This window comes from Rattus rattus, chromosome 1 (assembly GCF_011064425.1).
Source record: "Rattus rattus isolate New Zealand chromosome 1, Rrattus_CSIRO_v1, whole genome shotgun sequence".
NCBI lineage: Eukaryota > Metazoa > Chordata > Mammalia > Rodentia > Muridae > Rattus > Rattus rattus.
The window spans coordinates 132,005,920-132,031,264 of record NC_046154.1 but is presented as its reverse complement, the minus strand read 5'-3'; the positions used below and the strand labels follow the sequence as shown (position 1 = coordinate 132,031,264).

General features: G+C 42.8%; 1 protein-coding gene across 1 annotated transcript in view; it reads left to right on the top strand.

Annotated features, from left to right (window-relative positions):
* The first annotated feature begins 7,209 nt into the window (after positions 1–7,209).
* The window catches only part of Rad54b (RAD54 homolog B), a 68,639-nt gene continuing 50,503 nt past the window's right edge, over positions 7,210–25,345 (top strand). The window contains exons 1-2 of the mRNA XM_032905880.1: positions 7,210–7,396; positions 11,401–11,512. Coding sequence (XP_032761771.1) covers positions 7,265–7,396; positions 11,401–11,512 — 244 coding nt within the window. The 5' untranslated portion in view covers positions 7,210–7,264. The remainder of the gene's footprint in view (positions 7,397–11,400; positions 11,513–25,345) is intronic.

Genomic DNA, 25,345 nt, shown 5'->3' with positions numbered 1-25,345 from the left:
TTCAATGAAGTTCTCCAGGCTTTAGGGGGAAGCTTCTCTTTTCCTTATGTTGTTTCTGATATACTGCGCTGCAACCTTTGCCAGGCTCCTCCACTGGGAGCCCCCTCATAGTGAGGCCCTTTCTCTAATAGACATTCCTGAAGGGCAGTTATGTGTCAGCTCCTTTGACAAACCAGCCTGTTGTGTTGCTCTTCTCTTAACAGTCCTGAGCCATATTTTCTTAAAAAACAAAACCAAAAGGGTGGTAGTACAAGCTCAAGGCCAGCCTGGACTACAAAGGGAGTTCTAGGACAGCCATGACTACAGATAGCTTGTCTAGGGGTGTGTGATAATGTGTGTGTGCGTGTGTGTGTGTGTGTGTGTGTGAGAGAGAGTGAGAGAGAGAGAGAGAGAGAGAGAGAGAGAGAGAGAGAGAGAGGGAAGAGAGAGAGAGGGAGAGAGGAAAGAGAGAGAGAGAGAACTAGAAAGGGGATAGAGAACTTATTACATTGTCTGCCTTGTACTTAAAGTTTAAAAGGGGGCAAGTAGTGGTTGGAGACATGGCTCAGTGGTTAAGAGCTCTGGCTGTTCTTGCAAAGGACCTGGGTTTCATTGCCAGCACCCACATGGTGGCTCACACCCATCTGTGACCCCAGTTCCAGGGTTTCTAACACCCTCATACAGGTGTGTAGACAGACAAAGCAGCAATGCACATGAAATAAAAATAAGCTATATAAAAATGTCTGTATTTGGGGTTGGGGATTTAGCCCAGTGGTAGAGCGCTTGCCTAGGAAGCGCAAGGCCCTGGGTTCGGTCCCCAGCTCCGAAAAAAAGAACCAAAAAAAAAAAAAAAAAAAAAGTCTGTATTTAATTTTTGCACCTGTAGCTTTTCAGGTGAAGCGAAATGGTAACTGTGAAGAAGAAACTTTAGTTCATACTCAGAAAGCTAGAAGTTGTTTTAGCGGGAGGTTGCATAGTAGCGTGACTGCAGAGAGAGTTGTGTACAGTATAATTCCAAAAAGCCAGAAGGAAGGGTTTTGAAAGTTTTCACCTTAAAAAAAATAAGCATTTAAAGAGGTAGATGTGTTTAACCTGGTTGTACCGTACACACACAAGTACAGGCATCTCACAGTGCCCACTAATCTGTAGAATTTCTGTGTCTATATGCTATTTTTTTTATTAAAGATTTACAAGAATATTTAGCTGTCTTCAGATACCTATTTTTACAGATGGTGTCCACCATGTGGTTGCTCTTTGAACAGGACCTCTGGAAGAGTCGGGCTGTCTCTTCTGATGATCCTTCTCCAGCTTTAACCTCCTGAGTTTGTCTGTCTGGATTATACATAGTGTGTAGTCCAGCTTAATGAGCCTTCTTTTCTTGTTGGGATTTGTTTGTTTGTTTGTTTGTTTTTGTTTGTTTTTAAAGACAGGGTTTCTTTGTGTAGTCCTGGTTGTCCTGGAACTCACTCTGTAGACCAGACTGACCTTGAACTCGAAGAGATCCGCCTGCCTCTGCCTCCCGAGCGCTGGGATTAAAGGTGTGCAACTGGCTTGGATTTACTTTTCTAAAAGTCAAATAGCATATCCCCTCAAAATGTAAAGCTTGATCCATGATACAGAGACTTATAAACAAAGCAAAAAGGAGAATGCACACAAGAGGTGGTTGTAGGGGACTCAGAAACTCAAGGTCTTCCTTCCCAGGCTGTGAGAGTCCATTTCGGAGACGATGTGGGGAGAAAGCACTGCAGGGTAACTCAGTCTTCACCCATGCTTGTGACTTCTCACAGACCTTCTGCGATGTGCATGCAAATACATGCATATGTAAGATAGAAATACAGATGAAGATATTTCTGAAGTTACTAGACAGTTAGGTGTTTTGATCCCTTCTTTGAAAGGAAGGAGGCTTTTTTTGGGGGGAAGACTAAAGTAAGCAGGTAGTTACCTTGGCAACCCAGATAACTTCAGTGAATGTTCTATCATTAGCTTCGATTTCCTCTGTTTTTTTTTTTTTTTTTTTTTTTTTCCTTGCTTAAATCCGAACGATACTGTTGTGAGCTGAACTCAGAGTGACGGAGAAAATTGGTTTCCCATAAAATTAGTTTCCCTTACAGCCCGTTGGGTTTACTCTGTCCCTAGCTAAACTCTTGTTAATACCCTCAGCTGCATCCTGGGCCATGGTCAAGAGAGGACATGTGGAAGAATGGATATGATTTTCTGATAGCCCGTAGAAAGGGAGGCACCATAGCAACAGCTGAGTAGAGGCAGCAGACAACAGCTTCCCCCACCCAGAGCAGCCAGAGGGGGCTCCACTCAGGTGAAGCTGGGATTCTTGATTTGTCATAGAAAATAATTTCAGAAGTCAGTCTGAAGCCAAGTTTTAGTTTATTAAGGGATCTTAACATAGATTTAAGCAAGTCTTTAATTGAAATAGTAGCTGTTAGGGACATAAGTGTGGGTGTGGACATCTCAAGAGAAAAATATGCGAGGCTGGTGGTTTCTGAAGCTACACTGATCAAAGGTTTCTAAAAACCTTTGTTTTTGGAGGAAGGGTTTACTTAAGTTTTATGTGTATAGGTGTTTTGCAGGCATTTATGTTGGTGCCCTACATGTGTGCAGTGTTCGAAGAGGCCAGAACAGGGTGCTTTTTAATTTTGGTCAAACTTGTATAAAATCCAGTGAATGACCTTTAAACACTCTCTTTTCAAACGTATCTAACTCCAACTCCAGATTTTTTTAGGGCAGAAAGATTGGTGTTATTGTAGCATTTGGAAGTTCTTTTGGGTAATGCTTTGAATGATACCACGACCTTGTCTACGATACTTTATAAATGGTGGGTTTTTTTTTTAAAGTCAAAAGGAGCCCTTCTCTTTTTCACGAGATTCCATAATCACACATTTGTTTTTCTACTCCTAGAACTTAAAAGGGCTTGTAAAAGATTCTGCAATTACTACTCAGTGTCACTTAAATAACAGGATTTCATGTACCTCAGTGATGCACACACTTCTACGATCCGAATCATAATTTACTGATTTAAGTTGTGAGGTTTGTCGCTTCAGCTAGAATCTGAAGACTGGAACCAAACCCATACGTTTTGGATCTAAGCAGTCAACCGGAACCAAACCTAGATGCAAGTAAAAGGAAGTGCAACGGTTCCAGCGCTCCGACGGTCCTCCAATCAGAGTCTGGGGGCGGAACCGGCGTGGTGGTGCGCATGCCCGGCGCCGGGTCGGCGGTTGGCTGTATGAAGGCGGGAAGCTCGAGCTGGCCGGCCTACGGCATTGCTACTTGCTGCCGGGTGCTCGCGGTTTCAGTCAGCTTGCCGGGTAAGTCTCTGCCGCGGAGACCCGGGGTGGCGCGTGCGGTGCCTGGTGAAGGATGGCGCAGGTCCTGGGAGAGCGGGGCGGCCAGAGCCCCGGCGCTGGCAGGCTTGGGCGGGACAGGGGGCGGGTCCTGCGGGGTCGCCGGTGCCGGGGCCCGCGAAGCCGCCTGGGGCCTGAGAACAGCAGGTGTCAGCCAAGGGGTTGTAGAACTATCCAGCGCCTTTCCTAGACGATGCACTTACCCACTGGTTCTCTCTGCTCCCTGCTTCCAAAAACAAACAAACAAACAAACAAACAAACAAACAAACCATTTACATTAATTATGGAGGATTTTGTAGGAAGGTGGACTGGAGTCCCGAAGCCTAAGGAGAATTTACAGTTTGAAATGGAAATCTTTGGCTACAAGCCAGAAAGCTGAAACAGCAAGGGAGGTCTTTTGCTGGCTGGTGGGGTTTTATTTATTTTCTAGCATCCTAGAGTTTGCCACACCCTTTCCTCAGTGAAGTCCAGAGGAAGGCAGAGATTCTGGCTACGATCCTGTAGGCAGAACTACATCCCTCTGTCTTTCCCTTTCATGGGACTTTCGTTGTTTCTACTTTCTACTTTCTTAGGATTTTGTGGATTAAACAGGCAACAGTAATTATAAGTAATAATATTACAGAAAGTATTGAGTACTGTGCACCAAGCTTTGCTCTAAATTCTTAAAATATTTCATCTCACGGTTGCATAGTTGTATGCTTAAGTGTGATTAAGAGTGATTAAGACACAGGAGAAAACACATGCATTTAAGCTAACTGCAGAATCACCTGCTGGGAAAGTCATTGGTGCACAGTTATTAAGGCACACATGATGTGTTCCTGATATCAGCCTAGTCTGGCCGTTTTCCTGGGGTGACCTTATCTTAGCCGAAGATTCAGTCAGGTGCACGAAATCCTAGCATTTCACTAGAGATGCCAAGTGGCTTTATTTCTAGGGCCTGTAAAAAAGGTCTCAGCAAAACTAGTTTACAAACCAGCTACAGCCTGGCAGGAGATAGGAAGATCTCAAGTTCAAAGCCAGTCTGGGACCTACAGAGAGCCCTTGTCTCAGAAAACAAAACAAACTAGTAAAGATGTCAATATTTGTGGGGAAATAAACTGATTTCTGTAGTTTACTTTAAAATGCACCAACAGATTAGATCAACAGACCACCAGTTTCATAATTTGAGTTAACATTTTGCTAGTAATGATGGTTTGTATTTGAAGGAATCACAGAGCACGACCTCCACCCAAATCTTTTAAATTAGTAAAAACTGACATCAAACAGTTAACGAACGTATTTCACTTTAACATTAAACTGAGGAGATGTCCAGCTATCAATGCAACAATGGACTGATTGTTTTGAATATATGAAATAATGGTATATTTGAAAATTGGTGGCATTTCAGATTTAACAAAATATGATAAATTTAACCAGTCTAGTTTATTATAAAGATAACATCATCTTTGTGGGAAATTTGAAGTTTGTAAAGAACTCAGAATAAAATCACGTGCTATTCTAACATGTAGAGATAATCAGTGTTTTCATGTCATAGGTGCTAGTCTTATGAAATTCATTTATATTTCTTAAAATTTTATTTGTATTTATTTATCTATTTGTGTGTGTGTGTGTGTGTGTGTGTGTGTGTGTGTGTGTGTGTGTGTGTATGTGTGTGTGTGTTTCAAGACAGGGCTTCTCTTTGTAGCCTTGCCTATCCTGGAACTAGCCCTGTAGACCAGGCTAGCCTAGAACTCACAGAAATCCCCCTGCCTCTGCCTCCTGTGTGCTGAGATTAAAGTAGTGTGCCACTGCTGCCACCGCCACCTGGCTTGGATTTCTATTTTTAGATCAATTTCTAACAAACTTCTTTTTGGAGTAGGAAACAATGGGGCAGTTTTATTGCCGCATGAAAAGTGCCTAGGGAGTGGACATATTCGAGGGGCCTAAGCTGTTAGTTGGGAGATGCGGAGTGCTCGTAAGGATAAGGTAGAATTAAAGAAAAAAAGCATCCCAGCTTCATCAGAGGAAAGAGTGGTCAGAGTCTAGAGGAAAAGAGAACTCGTCTAGGTGGAGGAGCCAACTAAAGACTCAGAATGTTAGGAGTTGTGAACATGGGTGTATGATGATTTATCCATCTAGTACCTGTTATGGGTAAGTGGCTTTTTTTTTTTTGCTATAAGTGGTACTAAAGTACTTGTACATAATCATTTAAGCATATTTTTGATACTTCTTTATAAAAAGAGTCAAATTTCTGAGTTAACCAAATGATTTTGGTAACTATGTATATGCTGGGCAGTGTTTTGTAAAAATTGCAGTGAAGACTGGCTGCTCCCAACTTGCGCTCACTGGAGCGCGTGCGCTCGTGCGCTCTCTCTCTCTCTCTCTCTCTCTCTCTCTCTCTCTCTCTCTCTCTCTCAGAGGTCCAAGAATCCATTAGTTGTTCAGTCACGGGCTGGATGTCTCAGCTGGTCTTCAGTATGCTGGAGTGCCAGTGAAGGGGTGAACTAACCGGGGAGAGAGGGGAGGGGGAGGGGGGGGAGGGGGAGGGGGGAGAGCCGGCAAAAAGAGCAAACTTCCTTCTTAGATCTGGATTAAAGGTGTATCTTCCCACTTCAAAATATCAAGATTAAATGTGGGTCTTCCTATGTCCCATGATTTAATTAAGGGAAAAACCTCTCGCAGTTGTACCAGCCACTTGGCTTTCAGTTAATTCTAGATGTAGTTAAGTCGACAACCGAAAATCCTCACGGTTGCCGAGGCAATGTGTATAATAGAACATTATATCTAGTTCTGGAGGGTTAGAGGTCGCGACCATCGTGGCAAGGGGCATGGCAGTAAGTAGACAGGCTGCTGTGTCCTTGGAGGAGCCGTAGCTGAGAATGGCTTGAATTTCAACCACAGGAGGAAAGACACAGGAATGGTGCTGGCTTTTGAAATCTCAATCCCAGCCTCAGTGTTACTCCTCCTCCTGTGAGGACACATCCACTAAGCTTTCCCAAACAGTTCCTCACCATTCTTATTCAAACCACTACAACAATGATGAAGAAAACACACAGGATTGATGTTATGTGTCTTATTTATATTTTTGTTTTTGAGTTAGAGTTTTTCTCGGTAGACCTGACTGTCCTGGAACTTGCTCTGCTGACCAGGCTGGCCTTAAACTCATGGGGATCCACCTGCCTCTGCCTTCTGAGTGCTGAGATTAAAGATGTGAGCCACTATGCCCAGTCCCTTTTTCTTTTGGTTTGTGCATAGGGGTGTGTGTGTGTGTGTGTTACTTAGGTGTATGTGTCGTGGCCAGAAGTAGATGATGTGATCTCTTTCTCATGTATCCATCTCATGTTTTGAGATGGTTTCTCACTAACCGTGGAGTTTGGCTAGGGCAGCTGGCTAGCAAGCCCCGGACTCACCTCTCTCTGCCTTTCTGGAGTTACTGACTCATGCTGCCTCCGCAGTGACTGTTACATGGGTATTGAGAATTCCCAATTTAGGTCCTCATGTTTATGCATAACCACTTTATTTACTGAACCATCTCCCCTACTCCACGTTTTCTAAGGATTATTTCTCTCTTTATAAAAGTTTATTTTTATTTGTTAGATTTATTTATTTTTATGTATGTGAGTACACTGTCGCTGTCCTCAGACACACCAGAAGAGGGCATCAGATCCCATTACAGATGGTTGTGAGCCACCATGTGGTTGCTGGAATTGAACTCAGGACCTCTGGAAGAGCAGTCAGTGCTCTTAACCACTGAGCCATCTCTCCAGCACAGATTATTTTATTTTATATGTATGATTATTTATCTCCATGTGTGTATGTGTACTTTGGTGCTTTCAGAAACCAAAAGAGGGGGTCAGATCCTCTGGGACTGGGGTTACAGACATTTGTTCTAGTCATGTTCACGGACGGTTTCTGTTTTGGTGTTTTTCAGGTTAGTGTTGCTGAAGATGAGACGTTCTGCAGCACCAAGTCAGGTGCAGGGAAATTCCTTTAAAAAAGCAAAATTCGTACCTCCAGGAAGAAGTACTACAGGTGCGAGTAAGGAGATTGCAATGAGTCCAGAGGCAAAATTGGTTCAGGTAAATTGAAGAAGGGGATTATAATGTCACCCACCCACCCATCTCCTAAAACTAGGTATGGTGCCTCATACCTGAAATGTAGCCCTTTGGAAGGCTGAAATAGGAGGATTGCCATAAGTTCAAAATTAGCTTAGGCTTCATAATGAGTTTAGGCCGGCCTGTTCTGTATAGTGAGACTGTCAAAAACAATCAAACAAATGAAACAAAAGGAACCAAAAACAAACAAAACCGTTTACAAAGAGTAAGACCTTGTTGCCTATTAGAATTTTCAGTGGCTCTGACAGAATCTTCCAGAATTCTTACAAATAACAATGTGACCTTTTGTTAGTAGCAAATAAAAATCTTTTCAAGGAAGTGCAGTCTCTTACAGAAAGTCGTGTGTGGGCTGGCAGGTGGCTCAGTGGGCGGAGGTACTCGAGCTGGCAATCTGACCACAGTCCCCAGGACTCACAGGGTGGCAGGAGAAACCGACTCCCACAACTCTCTCTTCTGACTTCACATGTGTATAGTGGCGCGTGTGTGCACATACATGGACACCTGCAGACTACATAATAAATAAATGTAATAAAAAGTCTAGTTAGTGTCCTTTCAAGTTACCGATTCAATGAATTGAGGCTTGGAAGAAAGTGGTGTAGAGAGAAAAACGTACATAAATAATTTACATAATTATTTCAGACTTTTATACCATCATTGTTTTTCTTTGCTGTGGGTAAACCCAGGTGCTTGCACATGGTAGGTTAGTCATTTTGATGGAGCCACAAACTCAGGCTCTAGGTGTTTAATTTATAAAGAGTAAATGCTGGGCCAGGGTGATTGTTTAATTTCAGCAGTTCCGAGGCAGGAGGATTGGGAGTGAGAGGCTTTGAAAGTTTTAACATTTTGTCTCAAAAACAAAACAAAAGATTTCTAGAAGTGTCTTTATAAAGCTCTTATAAGAAGAAAGATTGTGTATTTTTATTTTGTGCGTGCTGGTCCTTTCCCTGCATGTATGCTGTGCACCACGTTCAGGCAGTACCCGCACAGAAGGCCAAAGAGGACATTGGATTCCCCGGAGCTAGACCTATAGATGGTTATCAGTAACCACGTGGATTTTGGGCATTGAACCAGGTCCTCTGCAGGAGCAGTTCCTGTTCTCGGCTGCGTGGCTGTCTGTCTAGTCCTAAAGGATTCTTTTTGTTTACGTCTAAGAAGAAGGTTCTTAGGTGCACAGGTACTGTATGAAACATAGGAAGTATATGAATTCTTTTTGTCCTGTCATTTTTTATTCGTTCATGTTTGGTATGTATTTTATGTGTATGGGTGTTTTATCTGCATGCATATCTCTCTACCACATGCATGGTTGGTGCCCATGGCGGGCAGAAGAGGGCTTCAAGTCCTCTGAGATTGGAGTTCCAGACAATACTGAGCTGCCGTGTGGTTCTGGGAATTGAACCTGGGTCCTATGGGAGAGAAGCTAGTGCTCTTAACTGCTGAGGCATCTCTCCAGCCTAAGTCATTTTTTAAAAAGGTAAAATGTATTTTTTTTTTTTTTGAGTCATAGTCTCTGTAGCCCAGAACTCCTGTATTCCCGGTTGTCTGTCTGTCTGTCTGTCTGTCTGCCTGCCTGCCTGCCTGCCTGTCTGTCTTTCTTTCCTTCAGATTTTTATTTATTTTATGTATGTGAGCACACTATTACTGTCTTCAGACACCAGAAGAGGGCATCAGATCCCATTAGTAGATGGTTGTGAGCCACCATGTGGTTGTTGGGAATTGAACTCAGGACCTTTGGAAGAGCAGCCAGTGCTCTTAACTGCTGAGCCATCTCTCCAGCCCTGCCCCAGGTCGGTCCCTAATCTCCCCCCATCCCCAACCCCTCCCCTACCCAGACAGTTGTCTTTCAAGTTGCTTTGAGCCTCCTGTTTCTGCCCCTTGAGAACTAAGGTTACAAGATACCTGGCTTTTGAGATTTTAGGGATTTTTTTTTAACTGTGCAATTTAGTGGCATTGATAATGTTCATCCACATTGTTGCCAAGTCTTCCTCAGCAGCCCAACCAGAAAGTTTGTGCACTAAACTCTGCCTAACACTCTACCCTTACACATACTGCTCAGCCCTTGGTAAGGACTGTTACTATCTATGAATTTCACTCCTTCATGTTCTACGAAGAACATGTGTGCTGTTTGCCATTTGTGGTTTTATATTTTCAGAGCTCATCTATGTTGTACTGTGTACTGGATTTGGTTCTTGTAAACTGTTCTCATTGTAATTTTGTGTATTGTATGCATGGCTGTGTGCGCCCTTGTGCTACAGTGCACCTGTGCAGGTCAAAGGTCGTCGGCTCTCTTCTTGCATTCTGTGGTTTGGGGACCAAACTCAGGTTGTAAGGCTTGGCAGTAAGTGTTTTTAGCTACGGAGCCATCTTTTGGCCCCCCTTTCCTTTTTTCAGACAGTTTCTTCTACCTCACACTGACCTTGAACTTGCCATGTAGCCAAGGTTGATCTTGAACGTCTGGTCCTCCTGCCTTAGAGGTAGGATTACAGGTGTGTGCCACTGTGCCTGTTTTAGATTTTATATGGTTCTAGGGCTCAAACCCAGTATTTCCTTCATGCCGGGCAAGCTCTCCTGCCAGCTACACAGCAGCCCTAGCTTTACAGTTTTTCCTTGGTTTTAATAGATTTTTTTTTTTTTAATTTCTTTTGGTTTTTCAAGACAGGGTTTCTCTGTGTATCCCTAACTGTCCTGGAACTTGATCTGTAGAGCAGGCTGGCCTCCTGCCTCTGTCTCACAAATTCTGGGATTAATGGTGTGCACCACCACTGCTCAGCTAATTTGTCTGAATATGAGTGGTTTTTTTCCCCTGTTTCTTTTTCTCTTTCTTCTTCCCCTTCTTCCTCCTTTTCCTTACTACTCCCCTCTCCCTTTCTTTCTTATTTTTGAGTCAAGTTTTTTCTGTGTAGTCCTGGCTGTCCTGTAACTCACTTCACTCTGTAGACCAAGCTGGCCTTGAACTCAGAGACCCACCTGCCTCTGTCGTGTGAGCACTGAGATCAGAGGTGTGCGGCTCTCCGCCTGGCTCGGTGTTTCAATAGATTTACAGAGTGTGTAGCCACCACACAGTCAGTTGTAGACATTTTCATGACTTCAGAAATGAAAAACCTCACATGATAACTACTCCTCCCATTTGTTTAAGTTTTCCAGACCTGGCACAGCTAGTAGATTTTCTCCAGACTTGCCTGTTAGTGATATTTCATATAAATCAACTCATGTGAAACTGGGCTCAGATCAAGGTAATGCCTAGGTTGATTTTTGAGGTTTTAGGGAAGAATCCATTTGCTTACCTGATTGCCTGATCTTTCTACCCCGGCCTGTTCAGTGTATCCTACTAGGATGCAGCAGCGCACATCCAGCTGCTGAAGGTCATTGTGATTTCCTTTTCCACCTTCACACTAGTGCTGGAAACGGCCCTTTCTCTGGTTTTCTGCAGTTGGAATCCCATTTGGTTAGATTGGATCTGTTTGGATCATATAGGAATGTCTCTGAAATTCCTGAATTACGCAGCTTGTGAACCACATTTGCTACGTAGAATAAGATGGCAACATCTTGTAGATTCTGGGCTCTAGACAGTATGTTTGAGAGGCTTATTTCACCCACAGCACTAATGGTATTCCCTGTATTCATTTACTGCGTCTATGCATTCCATTCGTTAGCTAAGGAGTATTTGATTTATTTCAGCCTTCATTTGTGGTAGTACTGAAGTTTAAACTCAGGCCTTTTGCTTGGTAGGCACGTGCTCTTGAGTGTTCAAGGCAGCGTGTCGCATGCTTCAGGCTGCGTTTGAATTGCTGTGTAGCTCAGGTTGGCCATGGCCTTGCTATGTGTCTTAGGCTGCCTTCCAACTCTAGAACCTAGGCTCTAGAAAAGTACCTATTGTCAATACAGATGTGTAGAACTGGCAGCTCAGTTAATTTAGAGCCTACTATATAAAGGTGGGAACTTAAGTTTAATTCATCTGTATGGGTTTTTAGGGCGCCCACCAGTCACAAGGGGATGCAGGTGTGTGCAGTTCCAATCCTTGGCCCACTGAGGGAAGCCCTGTGGAGATGGGTGACGGGGCTAGAGTAGATCCGCTTTCTCCAGGTAAGATACTCATTATATTTCAATTATTCTTAAAAGTTGTACCAGAGTGCTCTAGAAACGATTATTCAAGAATGAATGTTAATGTGATAATTGTCGATGGAATACCACTGGACATTTTGCTTCTGGCTGTCTGTCGTCAGATTTTACCTCTAGAAGGTGGGCCTTTAACCATCTAACTAAGGGTTGTAGCTCCGAGGCGGCCAAGCCCTCGGCTGGAGCGCAGCGCTCACAACATAAGCAGTAAAACCAGGCAGTGGGAGTCTTGTGTTTTGTAGTAGGTGTATGTTTAAGACTAGGAAGTTGTTAACCAGGTACAATCTTTAAGCACCAAATTAGTTGTATTTAAAGTTCTATTATAAACATGTTGATACTACTAAGCTAGAAGAGAAACACTTGAAATTAGCAAATCTCTGTGTCAAGATCAAATCAGGTTTGAATTATTAATTCAGGAAAATCAAGCGTTTTACCTATGTTCCATCTCTCCATTGTTGAATTGAGTTCAGATAATTATGATTCCTTTTGTATCTGCTGGAGGTACAGGCAACTTATAAGTGAGGTGGTTTACACAGTTTATTTGGCTTTGAGAAAAGCATAGAGTTTTCATGTTTCTTTGAATGGACAGGTTCCGAAGCTGGCCTCAGCTCTGGGCTACTGAATACTAAGTACGCAGTCACTTAGCCTTTCTGTGACTTCATTCTCGTGGTAGAAAAAGGAATTGTGTTTTCCTGGTTATCCATCCTACTGCTTGTCAGTGTGGCTGCTGCGTGTCTGATGGAGTCTCCTTCCCACCTTCTCTGCTCCCAGACTCCCTTTGTCTTGTTCTGGGCTTTCTCTTTCTCTGTGAGGACCATGTACTGATCTCTTCATCTGAGAATGATGTTTTTGCTATGAAATATAATGTAATCTGTTACTGATTGGTGCTTTATTTGTGTTCTACACGTAATTTGTCATTCTCTTCAATACTAAATTTGAGGAGTTAAGAGTTAAAATAAATTGAACTGTAAGTTAATTCACTGAATCCTTAATCCCTTGGGTGATTTAGTGAATTCACTGGACTGGGAAGCCTGTAGAACCTTTGGATTCTCTGCTGCCTTTTTCTCAGAGAGGTCAAATTGGAGACAGGGTCACTCCCAGAAATGCTTTGTTCTCTGGTGGGTTGCTGCAGAAGAATGTCGTATGGAAAGGCCTGGGGATGAGGGATGTGTGGCACATACAGACTGTGCCTTCTGACGCTCCTTTAATTCTAGATCTAATTCATTCTGAGGGAGATGTAAGCCTGTATGTGTCAGTTAAAATATGTCTCCATGTCCCCATATTGCCTTGTTTTGAAAATTTTCTCATATGTAAAGAAGTTGTTAGCATTCTAAATTCAGAAGTTGATGATATTATGCCTCATTTATAGTTTTTTTTCCCTCCTATCCCCTGTGCGCTAGGAGTTGAACCTATGGCCTAATACATGTTAGGCAAATGATCTCCCACTGAGTTCTATAAGGTGGTTTCTTAAGTACTCTTGACTGCATCTGCTTCACTGGGTACTTGTCTCTTTACAGCACTATTTGCAGATGATGTTCTTTGAGGATGACGGTGTAAGTTTACTTCTAATGACTTCCAAAGGTTCAGAGAATGTTTTCTCTATGGAGAGTGTGATAAAAGGCCATTTTTGGATATCCCATATCCTAGTTAATGTTATCATTGTTGTGATGAAATGCCATAACAAAGCAATTTGGAGAGGAAAGGGTTTATTTGGCTTACACTTCCATCACTGTTGATGATTGAAGAAAGTCAGGACAGGGCTGGAACCTAGAAGCAGGAGCTGATGCAGAGGCCATGGAGGAGTGCTGACTACTGGCTTGCTCCCCTTGGCTTGCTCAGAACTAGGACTACCAGTCCTGGGGTAGCCCTACCCACAATGGACTGGGCTCTCCCTCATCGATAGCTAACTAAGAAAATGTCCTAGAGGCTTGCCCACAGCCCCATCATGGATGCACTTTCTCCTGAGGTCCCCTCCTCTCAGATGACTAGCTTGTGACAAGCTGACATAAAGCTGTCCAGCACAGCCCCTTTTCTTTATTAATAGTGAGTCATTTTGGCCTGGGCCTGTGAAAACCAAATCCTGGAAGAGGGGAAATATGAGTTGAGTATGTTCTCTACAAAGCAGATTCTAAGACCTGATATCCGTGAATGTGACTGTCCTTTCAAATTCAGTCTTTGCAGATGTAATCATGTTTAGATGGACTCATATTAGTTTATGGTTGTGATGGCTATTCTTGGTTATCAGCTTGACTACATCTGGAACTAAAACCCCCAAATAGAGGGTTTGAGAATTCAGGAATCTTTTTTGCTTTAGAATCACAGAAATAGAAGACTATGTTTTTGTTTTAATCCGAGGTGTGGAGATGTGGGGCTGCTTCAAACTGTCCAGAGCACCTGACTGTGATTTGCCTCATGCTCTAGCAGATGCATGGCTTTGCTAGCTGCAGATAGATTCTGTGATTGTGAGATGTTTGGAATTCTGGAAACTTTTCAGAGGGTGTATACATGCTAGAGAGTCCCAAGAGTCATTGTCAGTGGTGGTTGGTTCTTCAGGGAAGTTGGTTTCAGTTTGTTAATAGTCAAAGAAGAAACAAAAAGGAAAGAAATCAGATTCAGGGATCGCTATCTTTCTGTCCTATATCCTTCTTTCTTATCTAGTGATGGGGAATGAAAAGGGGAGGGGAATAAAGAGAGGGAAGAAGAAGAACACACAAAGTAGCAAAGACCATCTATATACCTGTGAGGGAATTTTGCTTAATTTAAAGTAGGAAGTAAGAAGACATGCTTTTAACCCAGATCTTGAGGCAGGAAGACACTGTGAACTGCTTTGTATACAAGGATATGAAAAAAGGGAAGAAGGAAGCTTTTTCTGCTTGCCTTTGCCTTGCTAGGAAGTCCATTCCTTCACTGGCATTAGAGACTATTTCTTCAGGAATCCAGTGTAGAAGACCACCTCAGACATCCAGACACCCAGTCTTGTGAACTGAGCTACTACTGGATTCTTGGGCTTTATGTTCATAGGCAGCCATTGTTGGATTAGTTGGACTGGTGCCTGTAAGTCATTCTAATAAATATTATACACACTCACACACACACTCACACACACACACACACACACACACACACACACACACTCACTCACGCACACACGTTCATTCTTTAAGTTCTGTTCCTCTAGAGAACCCTGACTAATACAAAGGCAGATGCTAACTTTCATGAAGGGTTTTGGAAAGATGTGTTGTTTTTTGTGGATGACATTCATAACCAAGTCTTTGGCGTCTGAGTACTTAGAGAAGTTAAGTAGGCAAGAGGGCACTGGATTGTGATGGCCTGTGTGCTTTGGTGCTATTAAGAGTATCAGAAGCTTTAGCAAGAGCCATATTGTAAGGGATATGTTAATGTGACTAGGTCCCTGGAGGAAAGATAGATGGACATTTGGTGTGAGTCCCGGAAGAGGGCTAGGACAGAGTTTTGTTTTCTGTTTGTAAAGAGAAAGTTGTAAGGATTGGGAACATAGCTCACCTGCCTACCATATGCAGGGTCCTGAGTTCAGTTCCAAGCTTCACTTATACACTAAAATAAATGAATAAATAATAAATAAATAAAGTGGAAATAAACAAGTGAGTAAAAGAAAAGAAAAAGTAATATAAGAAGAATTGAGGTATTAAAGAGGGGAAGATTTTAAAAATTCTTTTAATTATATGAATTTATGGGTTATTAAGAAATACACATTTATAATATGTAATGATAAAAATTAATGTAACATTTTCATGCCTTTAAACATTTAAAAAAGAAATTTATTCTCTTTTTTTCTTCTTTTTTGTTTTAAAAGGCGACAGTCTTGTTGATCTGGGGCTTGCCCAGAGGGTTAGGCTAGTTGTCCTGCAGACCCAGGGCCAGGCCTGTCTCCTCCTCTCTAGCACTAGGATTTCACACACATTCCACCACGTCTACTTTTTTTCTTCATGGATTTCAGACATTGATTGAACTCAGGTTGGTGTCTATAAGACAAGCAATTTTTCAACTGAGCCATTAACCCAACCCTGGCGGGATTTTTTGTCAGTGCATAATTACACATATTTATAAGGTATAGCGTGATCTTGCAGTACATGTATGCTGTCTTATTTATCAATCATGATAATTGGCATTGTAGCTCCTTGTCACTACTTTCCCCCCAGCCTTCACATATAATCAAGTATTGTGAACTGCTGTCCTCCACTCGTTACAGCTAGTCTTCGTTGTCAGCTGGACTGGACTTAGAATTACTAGGAGATACGTGTCTGCGTATGTCTGAGCGAGTTTCCAGGAAGGAGGGAACATCCAGCCGGAATGTGAGCAGCACAGTCCTGTGGGCCGGGGCCTGCACTACACACAGATAGAGAGGAGGAGCCACTGCATGCCACATCCTCCTTTCTTTACTGTGCCACATGAGCAAGCAGCGTACTGCCATCCCACCGTCCTCCTCACGAACCTGCCCTCTGAGCCGTGAGCCTGCAGCCCTTTCCTCCTCGCTGTTCGTGAAGGATTTGATCATAGCAAGTCCCACTAGACTTAATACTTCTGTTTGTCGGCCGATGAGTATTAGGTCCCTAGAAATTGTTAGACATGCCCTCAAGATTTATGAACTCTCAGATGTTAGAATTTTTATTTAATTTTTGAATAATATTAATAAATGTATACATTTACTGCTAAATCTTTTGGGTGGCTCTCTGCTATAGACAGACTGTCAGTGACACAGTCTTACCAAACGAAAACTTCCATTTAAAACAGCGGGGAGGCTTGCTGAGTGGGACGAGCCTGTGCCTGATCTGTTGGTATTGCATACTATTGGGGCTAGCACTTCAGGTACAGCAAGAGGTCACTACAAATTAATGTGATTTTCATTGCTTTTTGATACTTAATTAACAATTCTTTATTAGAGTCATAACAAAAATTCCCATTTTAGCCATTTTAAAGTGCACAACTAAGTTATGGTATGACTACTGTTATACTAAGTACTATGTATACTACTATACTAAGTTATGGTATAGCAGTGCTGCACAACCGTCGTTTCTGTGTACATGCACTGTGGCTTGTGTGCTCACACATAAATGATGATAATGAAAAGACCTTAAAGAGAAAAACACAATAAACACTTGTGGATTTTGAAAATAGTGCATGAATGTGGTATAGTTAAAAAGTCTTTCCTTATGTCTACTTCTTCTCCCTAGAGGTAACCTGTCTTAGTTAGGGTTTTACTGCTGGGAACAGTCACCATGACCAAGGCCAGTCTTATAAAGGACAATATTTAAATGGGCTGGCTTACAAGTTCAGAGTTTCAGTCCATCATCATCAAGGTGGAAATAGGGTAGCATCTAGGTAGGCATGATGCAGGCAGAGCTGAGATTTCTACATCTTCATCTGAAGGCTGCTAATGGAAGACTGGCGTCCAGACAGCTAGAATGAGAAATTTATAGCCCACACCCACAGTGATGTGTCCTACTCTAACAGGACCACACCTTCTAATCCTGCCACTTCCTGGGTTGAGCATATACAAACCATCACATAACCTCTCTTACTATTATTATCTTGGTTGCTTTTCTATTGCTGTGATAAAACACAATGACCAAAAGCAACTAGGGGAGGAAAGTGTTTATTTCATTTTACAACTCTCAGGTCAAATTCTATTACTCAGGGAGGTCAGGGCAGGATCTCAAGGTGGGAACCTGGAGGCAGGAGCTGATGCAGAGGCTATGGAGGATGCTGCTTAATGACTTGCTGTCTATGTCTTGATCAGCCTGCACCCTTATAGAACCCAGGACCACATGCGTAGGTATAACACCGCCCACAGTGGGCCAGGTCCTTCCTTCTACATAGTCATTAGTCAAGAACATGTTCCATAGGCTTGCCTATGGTTGGATCTTATGGGGCAATTTCTCAATTGAGGTTTCCCCAGATGATTGTAGCTCAACAGTTCTCAACCTGTGGGTCGCAGGTCACCAAAGGCCATTGGAAAACAGATAATTATGTTATGATTCATAGTAGTAACAATATTACAGCTATGAAGTAGCACTGGAAATACTTTTGTGTTGGTGTCTCTCAACACGAGAAACTGTACTAATGGGTTGCAGTTTTAGGAAGGTTGAGTGCCACCACTCTAGCTTGTGTCACGGTGACAGAGCTAGCCAGCACAGATATTAAAAATTTTAGTCTATATTTTCTGGAAATAGCAGTTAACTAGTTGCACTGCACTTTAAAAATTCGAACTTACATGTTTACTTGCTTACTTATGTGTGCAGGTCAGGGGAGAAAACCCAAGATATCAATGAGGCTTGGCAGCAAGCACCTTTACCTGCTGTGCCATTTTGACCACTCAGCTTTTGTTTTACATATCATTTCTACAATAGTGCTGATGCAGAAATAATGTAATGTTCACCTCAAATGGAATAATAGATAGTTTATTCTGGAGCCAAATGTGAGTGACCATGGCTTGGGAGCACAGATTTAGGTTAATGTGTTTATATAAACATAAAGAGGGGGATTATGTTCTATAGAGGTGTGGGGGAAGAGGGTGCCTCTGCGAAGCATTCCTTCCCCATGAGGGACCAGCCACATGACAGTGTGGTATAGAATAGAGTTTATTCAGTGCATGCAGAAGGGAGTCAAGAGGTAGTAAGGGCAGAGAAAGGCAGAGAGAGAGGAGGGGGGAGGCAGGCAGGGAGGGAGGCAGGGAGGAAAAAGAAGGAGGAGGAGGAGGAGAAAAGAGGAAGAAGAGAAGGAGGAAGAAGAGGAGTAGAGAAGTAGAGGCCAGCCATGAACATAGGGAGAGAGGGGGGAGGGGAATGGGGAGAGAAGGGACAAAGGGGGAAGAGGGAAGAGAGCAAGAGAGTGAGGAGGGGGCAAGCAGCCCCCTTTACAGTGTCAGGCACTGGTGCCAGGTAACTGTGGGATGGAGCTTAGACAGAATAGGGCTAACATAGGTTACGCCAGATTTTGTGTTCCAAAAAGTAACCAATTTCATGAAGTTTTTATAGTAACAGAACAAAGTAAGTCATAAATGAAAAATCACTTTAAAACTATATTGGAAACATTAAGTAGGTAGTTCCAGCAGGGTGGGGATATCTCAGCTATAGGCCTCAGGTACTGTCTGTTGGTCAGTGAAAACGGTTAGTTGGTAAAAACGTTTGGTTAGTGAAAAGTAGGCTTTTATGAAGTTAATATATACTAAAAAGTTTTTATCTGTTAGTCTCAAGATGTTAGGTCCTACACAGAGGGGGTTAAAGATAGCTTAAGGAGCTGGGCATGGTGGTGAACTCCTTTAATCTCAGCACTCAGGAGCAGAGGCAGGTGGATCTCTGTGAGTTAGAGGCCATCCTGGCCTACACAGTGAGTTCCATGACAGCCAGGTCTATATAGAGAGACCCTATCTCAAAAAACAAACCAACCAGACAAACAAAACAAAAAACAAAAAACAACAACAACAACAACAAAAAAGCCTAAAATAAATTGTAATTAGACTCTGCAGTTACTGAAGTCCTAGTCAGTTATTTGCCTTGCAGAAGGTTCATTTTGAAGATATCTCTTTTTCTAGACATTTATTCATGGACATTATCTTAGAAGTCTTTTTGTTAGTGCATTTAAACTATCTTGAAAGACCCTCAGTGAGAATCTTCCCTTGGGAAGGAGATCCCCAAGCCCAATGACCAGGCCGAGACCACCGGATGCAATCAGCAAGAGGGTTTATTGTCTGGATACACAGGTACCTGCGGGCACACAGTCAGCTCGGAAGGACTGGCGCGCCCAACAGAACCAGGGACGGGTTTTTATAGGGTTCTGGGGAGCAGAAACAGGCATACAGAAGCAGATGCATGGTTACAGGGACTTGATTGGTGGATTCAAATGAGGTGCGGATGCATGGTTACACCCAATTGGCTATTTCAAACATATTCAAATGAGGTTAAAACACAGCAAAAGAGTACGTGCAGGCTGGGGCGTCCGGAATGTCAGGGGCTAGGGGCTTATCCCTTCCTGCCAGATGGCCTATGAGTCAGTTCCGATACCTCCGGCTGGTTCTGCATTCCTTCTTATCTTTGTGGTCTGTCAGTTTTAACGGCGGGGCAGGCCCCACAGGGCCTGGGCGTGCCTGGGCTCGCCCGGGCCTGTTTCAGCTCTGAGCCTGTGAATTTTAAAGCTTATTTTTTTACTTTTATAGTTGTGGACCTTAAGCTCGTGTAGTTTTCCTTTCCGGGGGGTGGGGGGTGGTCTTTCAATCTCACTCCTCACCCAGTGGTGATGGCTGAGCCCAGAGTAGCAGGAGAGCACCCATCACTGTCTCCCAGCTCTTCAGTTTTTGCTCCCTAGGAAAGGATAGCCTTGTCTTCACTGTGTAGCCTAGCCTGGTCTCAAAGTCAGGATCCTTCTGTCTCAGCCTCAGCTGGAATTGTACATGCATGCCAACATGTCTAGCTAATTCACTTTTTAAAAACTGATTCCACTGTATGAACATGTCAATGTCTTATTAATGAATTTTTAGGTTATATGGGATCTTTTGGTATTATACACAAAGCTAAAATGAGTACACACACACACACACACACACACACACACACACACACACACAAATACACACACACACACAAATAATCCCTTGGAATAGGATGCTGGTCACAAGGAATGTGCACTCATCATTCTGGTAGGTATTGGTCAGCTGACCTTTGCCAAGGTTAGTACAGGTCTATGCTCTCATTAGCAATGCTGGGGCAATGTATGTACCGTTTTTGAATGTTCAACTGTATGTGCTTTTTCCTCCCCAAGACAGTGTCTCTGTGTATCCTTGGCTGCCTCAGTCTACGGGGGGTGGGTGGTGGGTGGGGGGTGGTTCAGCGGAGACCTGGGAGGGGGCGAAAGAATGGGGGACAGGAGGTGCAAGGAAGGAGAGCAAGTCTGTGTTCTGATCAAGCTCTCAAACTTTAATTAAAAAACAGCGGCTTATAAAGACAAGCAGGCTAGAAGGTCACCCAGGACCCAGAACCAATTTCACTATGGTCACCACCCTCCCTATATCCCTAAACTGTAAGTTGTAGGTATAGACTGATAAGAACTGAAGGCTGGAGACAGAAGCTGTAAAAGTGATAAGAACAGACAACTAGCTAGGTGTCCCAGAGGGTGTAAGTGGGCTTGACATTCCTGAAACATTCCTGAGGCAGAGGGTGTGTAAGCAGGCTTGGCTCCTGACACCTTGCTTCCCTGAAACTCACCCTGTAGACCAAGTTGGCCTCGAACTCAGATCTACTTGCCTCTGTCTGGGATTAAAAGCATGGGCCACCACAGCCTGGTGATGTTCAGCTGTGTGTAAGTGTATACTTATGCTTTTTGATATTTGATAGTTTAATAGTTAAGAAGGTGATTTTGTTGTATTTTTAAGTTGAAGTTTTTTACTATTTATATTTTCCAATTATTTGAGTCAGATGTGGTATGATACACTCTTGTAATACCAGTATTTGGGAGGTTTGAAGAAAGTTTTGGGGTCAGCCTGAGCCATATAGCAAGATTTAATATTTAAGTCCACCTTAAATATTCAAGACTAAAATAAATATTCATGAAATACACTTTCTGTGTGAGTTGCATGTATGTGTACTTTTTCCGAACTTGTTGACAATAAGCTGCTGCCATGGTGCCCTAGTCACCCTCAGATCTTCACTGTGTGTTTTGTAAACAAACCGTAGCACCTCCTGAATGTGGTTCTGCTCTGTAGGAATAGGTTCTGGTGTGTAGAGAGAAGGACATGAGTTCCATTCCTAACACCCACATGGTGCCTCAAATCTATCTGACTCTGATTGCAGGGGATCTGATGTCCTCTCCTGACCTTTGTAGGCACTGGGCATGCACATAGTGTAGACAAATATGCATACACATACAATAAAAGCAAAGCAAATCTAAACACAGTTTAAAATAGACTTTGTAGAGTACCCTTGCCCCTTCTACCATTTGAAGATGTAGGACCCTATGCCATGTATACAACCTTTCCAGACTCAGTATTCCAGTGCCTTAATCTCGAAGTCTCTAGTCTCAGGTGTGGATAGCATGAAGATAATTTTGTTGTTCATAAGCTATCCAGTTTGTGGTGTTTTGTTATGACAGTTTGAATGGATCAGGATAGTATTAATGGTAATAGCTTTTCCTTGTTAGTCCACGGTTATGTGCTATATTTTGTTGCCTTACCTGTAGGCAGCCTGCCTGCCTGCCTGCCTGCCTTCCTTCCTTCCTTCCTTCCTTCCTTCCTTCCTTCCTTCCTTCCTTTCCTTCCTTCCTTCCTCCTTCCTTCCTTCCTTCCTAATTTTTTGTTTTTGAGACAGGGTCCCATTTTGTAGTCTTGGCTGGCCTGAAACTTGCTGAGTAGACAGGTTGACTTTAAACTTGAAGAGATCTGCCTGTCTTTGCCTCCTGAGTACTGGGATCATCACCACCTCCAGCCCTTTCTGCCATACTTTTAATCTTTTGTTTTTAAAATTTGTGTGTGTGTGTCTGTCTGCATATATATCTGTGAACCACTTATGTGCAGTGTCCACAGAGGCTAGAGACGGCATCAGATCCTTGGACCTGGGGTTGTAGTCCACTGTTAGCCATCATATGGGTGGGTGCTAGGAATCGAATCCAGGTCTTCTGTAAGAGCAGCCAGTGCTCTCAACTGCTGAGCCATCTCCCCAGCTCCTCCACCTTATTCTTTTGAGAAAAGTTTTCCTTTGTTTCACTGAACTTGGAGCCAACACTTTGGCTAATGAGTCTCTGCTCCTCCACGTCCTCCGCAGGGCTGGCCTTTATGCCCTCGGCAGGGAGAACCTGTCTCAGGTGCTCATGACTCCGCCCACTGTGCTGTTCACTCAGGTAAATAGTACAGGACAAGCACATGTAGGTTGTTTTCTAACTTAGAATTTTTGATGTTACTTCATGATTTATTTCTTATAGAAAATTAAGAACAAAGGAGGTTAAACCATAGAAAATTAAGATTTAGGTTAGCGAGTAAATAGTTTTCATGATATTTGAAGTGTGTAGAGTTATTTTCTAGTGAGAGGGGAAGTGGAGTACATCTATTGTAAAGATACCATTGAAGATAATTCTCCCCTAACTAATTTGCTTTTAGTTCTCTGGATAAAGACACTTTTAAAACAGTCTATGTGTAGGGACTGTTGGAAGTTTTGTTGTGGATGCCAGCAAATATATTTATTAAACTTCGTTCTGGGATCAGTCTGGTTGAGAAAAGGGCTGTGACCATTCAGATATTGACCTTTCCTGTTTGCCCTTCCAGCTCATGCTGAAGCTTGTGCATGCTTGAAGCTACTAGTTATGAGTATGCAGAACTCTTCAAGAGACAGAACATTACCACTTCTTAGATTGGATGAGGCTTGTATGGAGAAAGGCAGAAAGTATTAATCAGTAGTTCTTAATTCACATGGCTTTCAGAGATGCGTGTCATACCATCCCAGTGTTTGAAGCAATCCCTAGGTCTTTGTACGTGCTAAGGAAGCATTGTGCCGCTGAGGTGGGCTCTCTGCTCAAGGCACAATTTAAAAAATATTTAAACTTTAGGGCCTGTAGGGTGGCTCAGTGGGCTGGATAAGCTGTTTGACCCCTGGGCCCATGTGGTGGAAGGAGAGAATGACTCCTGAAAGTTGTCCTCTGACTTCCGTGTGTGTGTGTGTGTGTGTGTGTGTGTGTACAGTTAAACAAAATGAAGTAGAATAAAACATTTTAAAACACTTCATTGTGTGTATTTGAACCTTGCCGTGTGATGTCATAGGATACTTAGAGATAGTAAAATGTTACTGTAGTGAAGCAAATTAACATTTATCATCTCAGTTAATTCGTATGCTAAAAGCAACTAAAATCTACTTATTCAACAAATATCTCTAATTCAGTAGTTTTGTTAACTAGTTCTCATATGGTAGATTAGTTCTTTACATTAATTATGCCTACATAATTTGTCTTTTGAGACAGTGTTAACATCTGGTTTTTATTTGCATTTCTCTAATGATTAATGATGTTGAGCATATGTTCATGAACCTCTTTGATATTTTTAATTTTTTTTTAAAAAAATGTCGGTTTAGCTGTTTTGTCCTTTTTAAAATTTAATTATTATTTTATATATTTAGTTGAGCTTGGTTTAAACATCAGGGCTCCCTGAATTTCAGACACTTGTTCTACTACTGAGTCACAGCCCTGGTTGTTTAGTTTGAACTCTCAATAGTACACTCGGCCTCTAGCTGCAGCCAGAAGGGCTCCTACAGCCTCCCTCCCCCAACCTCTGGTGCTGTGTTTCCCAGCAGAGACACCTTCGAAGGCTTCATGCATGGTTTCTGCTTATTCCTAAGTACCAGGTTTCAGTTCCTTGCCAGCTACAACATAGAGAAGCCACTATAGTCCTCTTAATCCTGCGAGGCTGACTTGCACCATCACTGGTTGCTGACTGAGTTCCCGTGTGGCCTTTGTGAGTAGTCTCCTCACAGACTGTGAATGTGTGTGTGACTAGTGAACTGTGGTCCATCTCTCTTTTACAGTGTCAGGTGCCCTGAGAATTAAAGCAGCAATTCTTTTTTTTTTTTTTTTTTTTCAGTTGGATGAGTGAGAGGCATTTAAAATTTGAGGGACACTTGTGATATGCAGTTTCCTAAGTGGAGTGCATTTTTCTTTGTTTTGCTGTGTTTCTCATAGTTGAATCCTTGCTAATAAAACTTTGTAAGACATGTTCTCCAAGTGGTCTTTCAAAAAAACTTGTCTTTCCTTAGCAATCGGTTTAGACATGTTCACTTACTTTGAATCTGCTTTTGTGAGGACCAGTGTGGGAAAAATGAAATTATAATGTTCAAAGATCTCTCTGACCACCATGGAATCAAAGTGTCGATCTGCAGAAGATAAGAAGGCAGACGCAGCTCAGTTCAACAGGTCTCACTGGCCAGTGTGGGTTCAAATCCCGAGAGTTTGCTTTAGGTCTACACATGCACGGCACAACTTGGAAGAAAGTATTCCTGGTGATAATTAGCTCAGTCCTGTGTACACAACAAAGCTAAAGACATAACTGTGGCAAAACTCTTCCACGTAAGAGGTGGACTACATCTTCTGCAAAGATAGGTTCTGCAGACTGAGAAAACAGCCTGACGATAAGGAAGGGTCTGGGGGAAGATAGCCTTATAGATTGACTTAAACAAACAGACTCAAGATAAGGGACTGGGGCAGTCTGGTATGGTTTCAGCACAAAGGTCACCAGGCTATTAACCACCTTTGGTCACAGCCTTCTGGGGATCAAAGACAACTTTGTTTAATCCCCTAGTGCTTGCTTACCTGTGAGCAAAAAGACTTTTACAGACCTCCTACAGAAATAATTTAACCTCTGCTTTTTAATTTATTTATTTTTGCATGAGGTCTTGAAAGACCTCCGGGTGGGGAAGACCCCCACTCAAATCTCGAGACGAGGCAACCCCCAAGAACTCACAAGAAACCGGTCTTGATGTAATGAACAAGAGGTGTATTTGAGGAACCAGAGCTCTGGGGACAACACGTATCTCACACAGGAGACAGGAGTCAACCCCGAGCCCAATTAGGGGAAGGGATTTATAGGGAAAACTATGTAGGTGGTTGGCAACAGTCACACAAAGCAAAGCAATTTCACTGGTTTGTTTACATTGGCCACATGACCTAGCTTGGGCTCAGTCCAGCTCCAGGCCACCCTGCCTCTGGGGCGAGCTGACCCCAACTCTTTTTTTCTCAGGACTGTTAAGTCAGGCCTTATCGAGGCCAGATGGCTTACGTCGAGTCAGGCCTTATTGA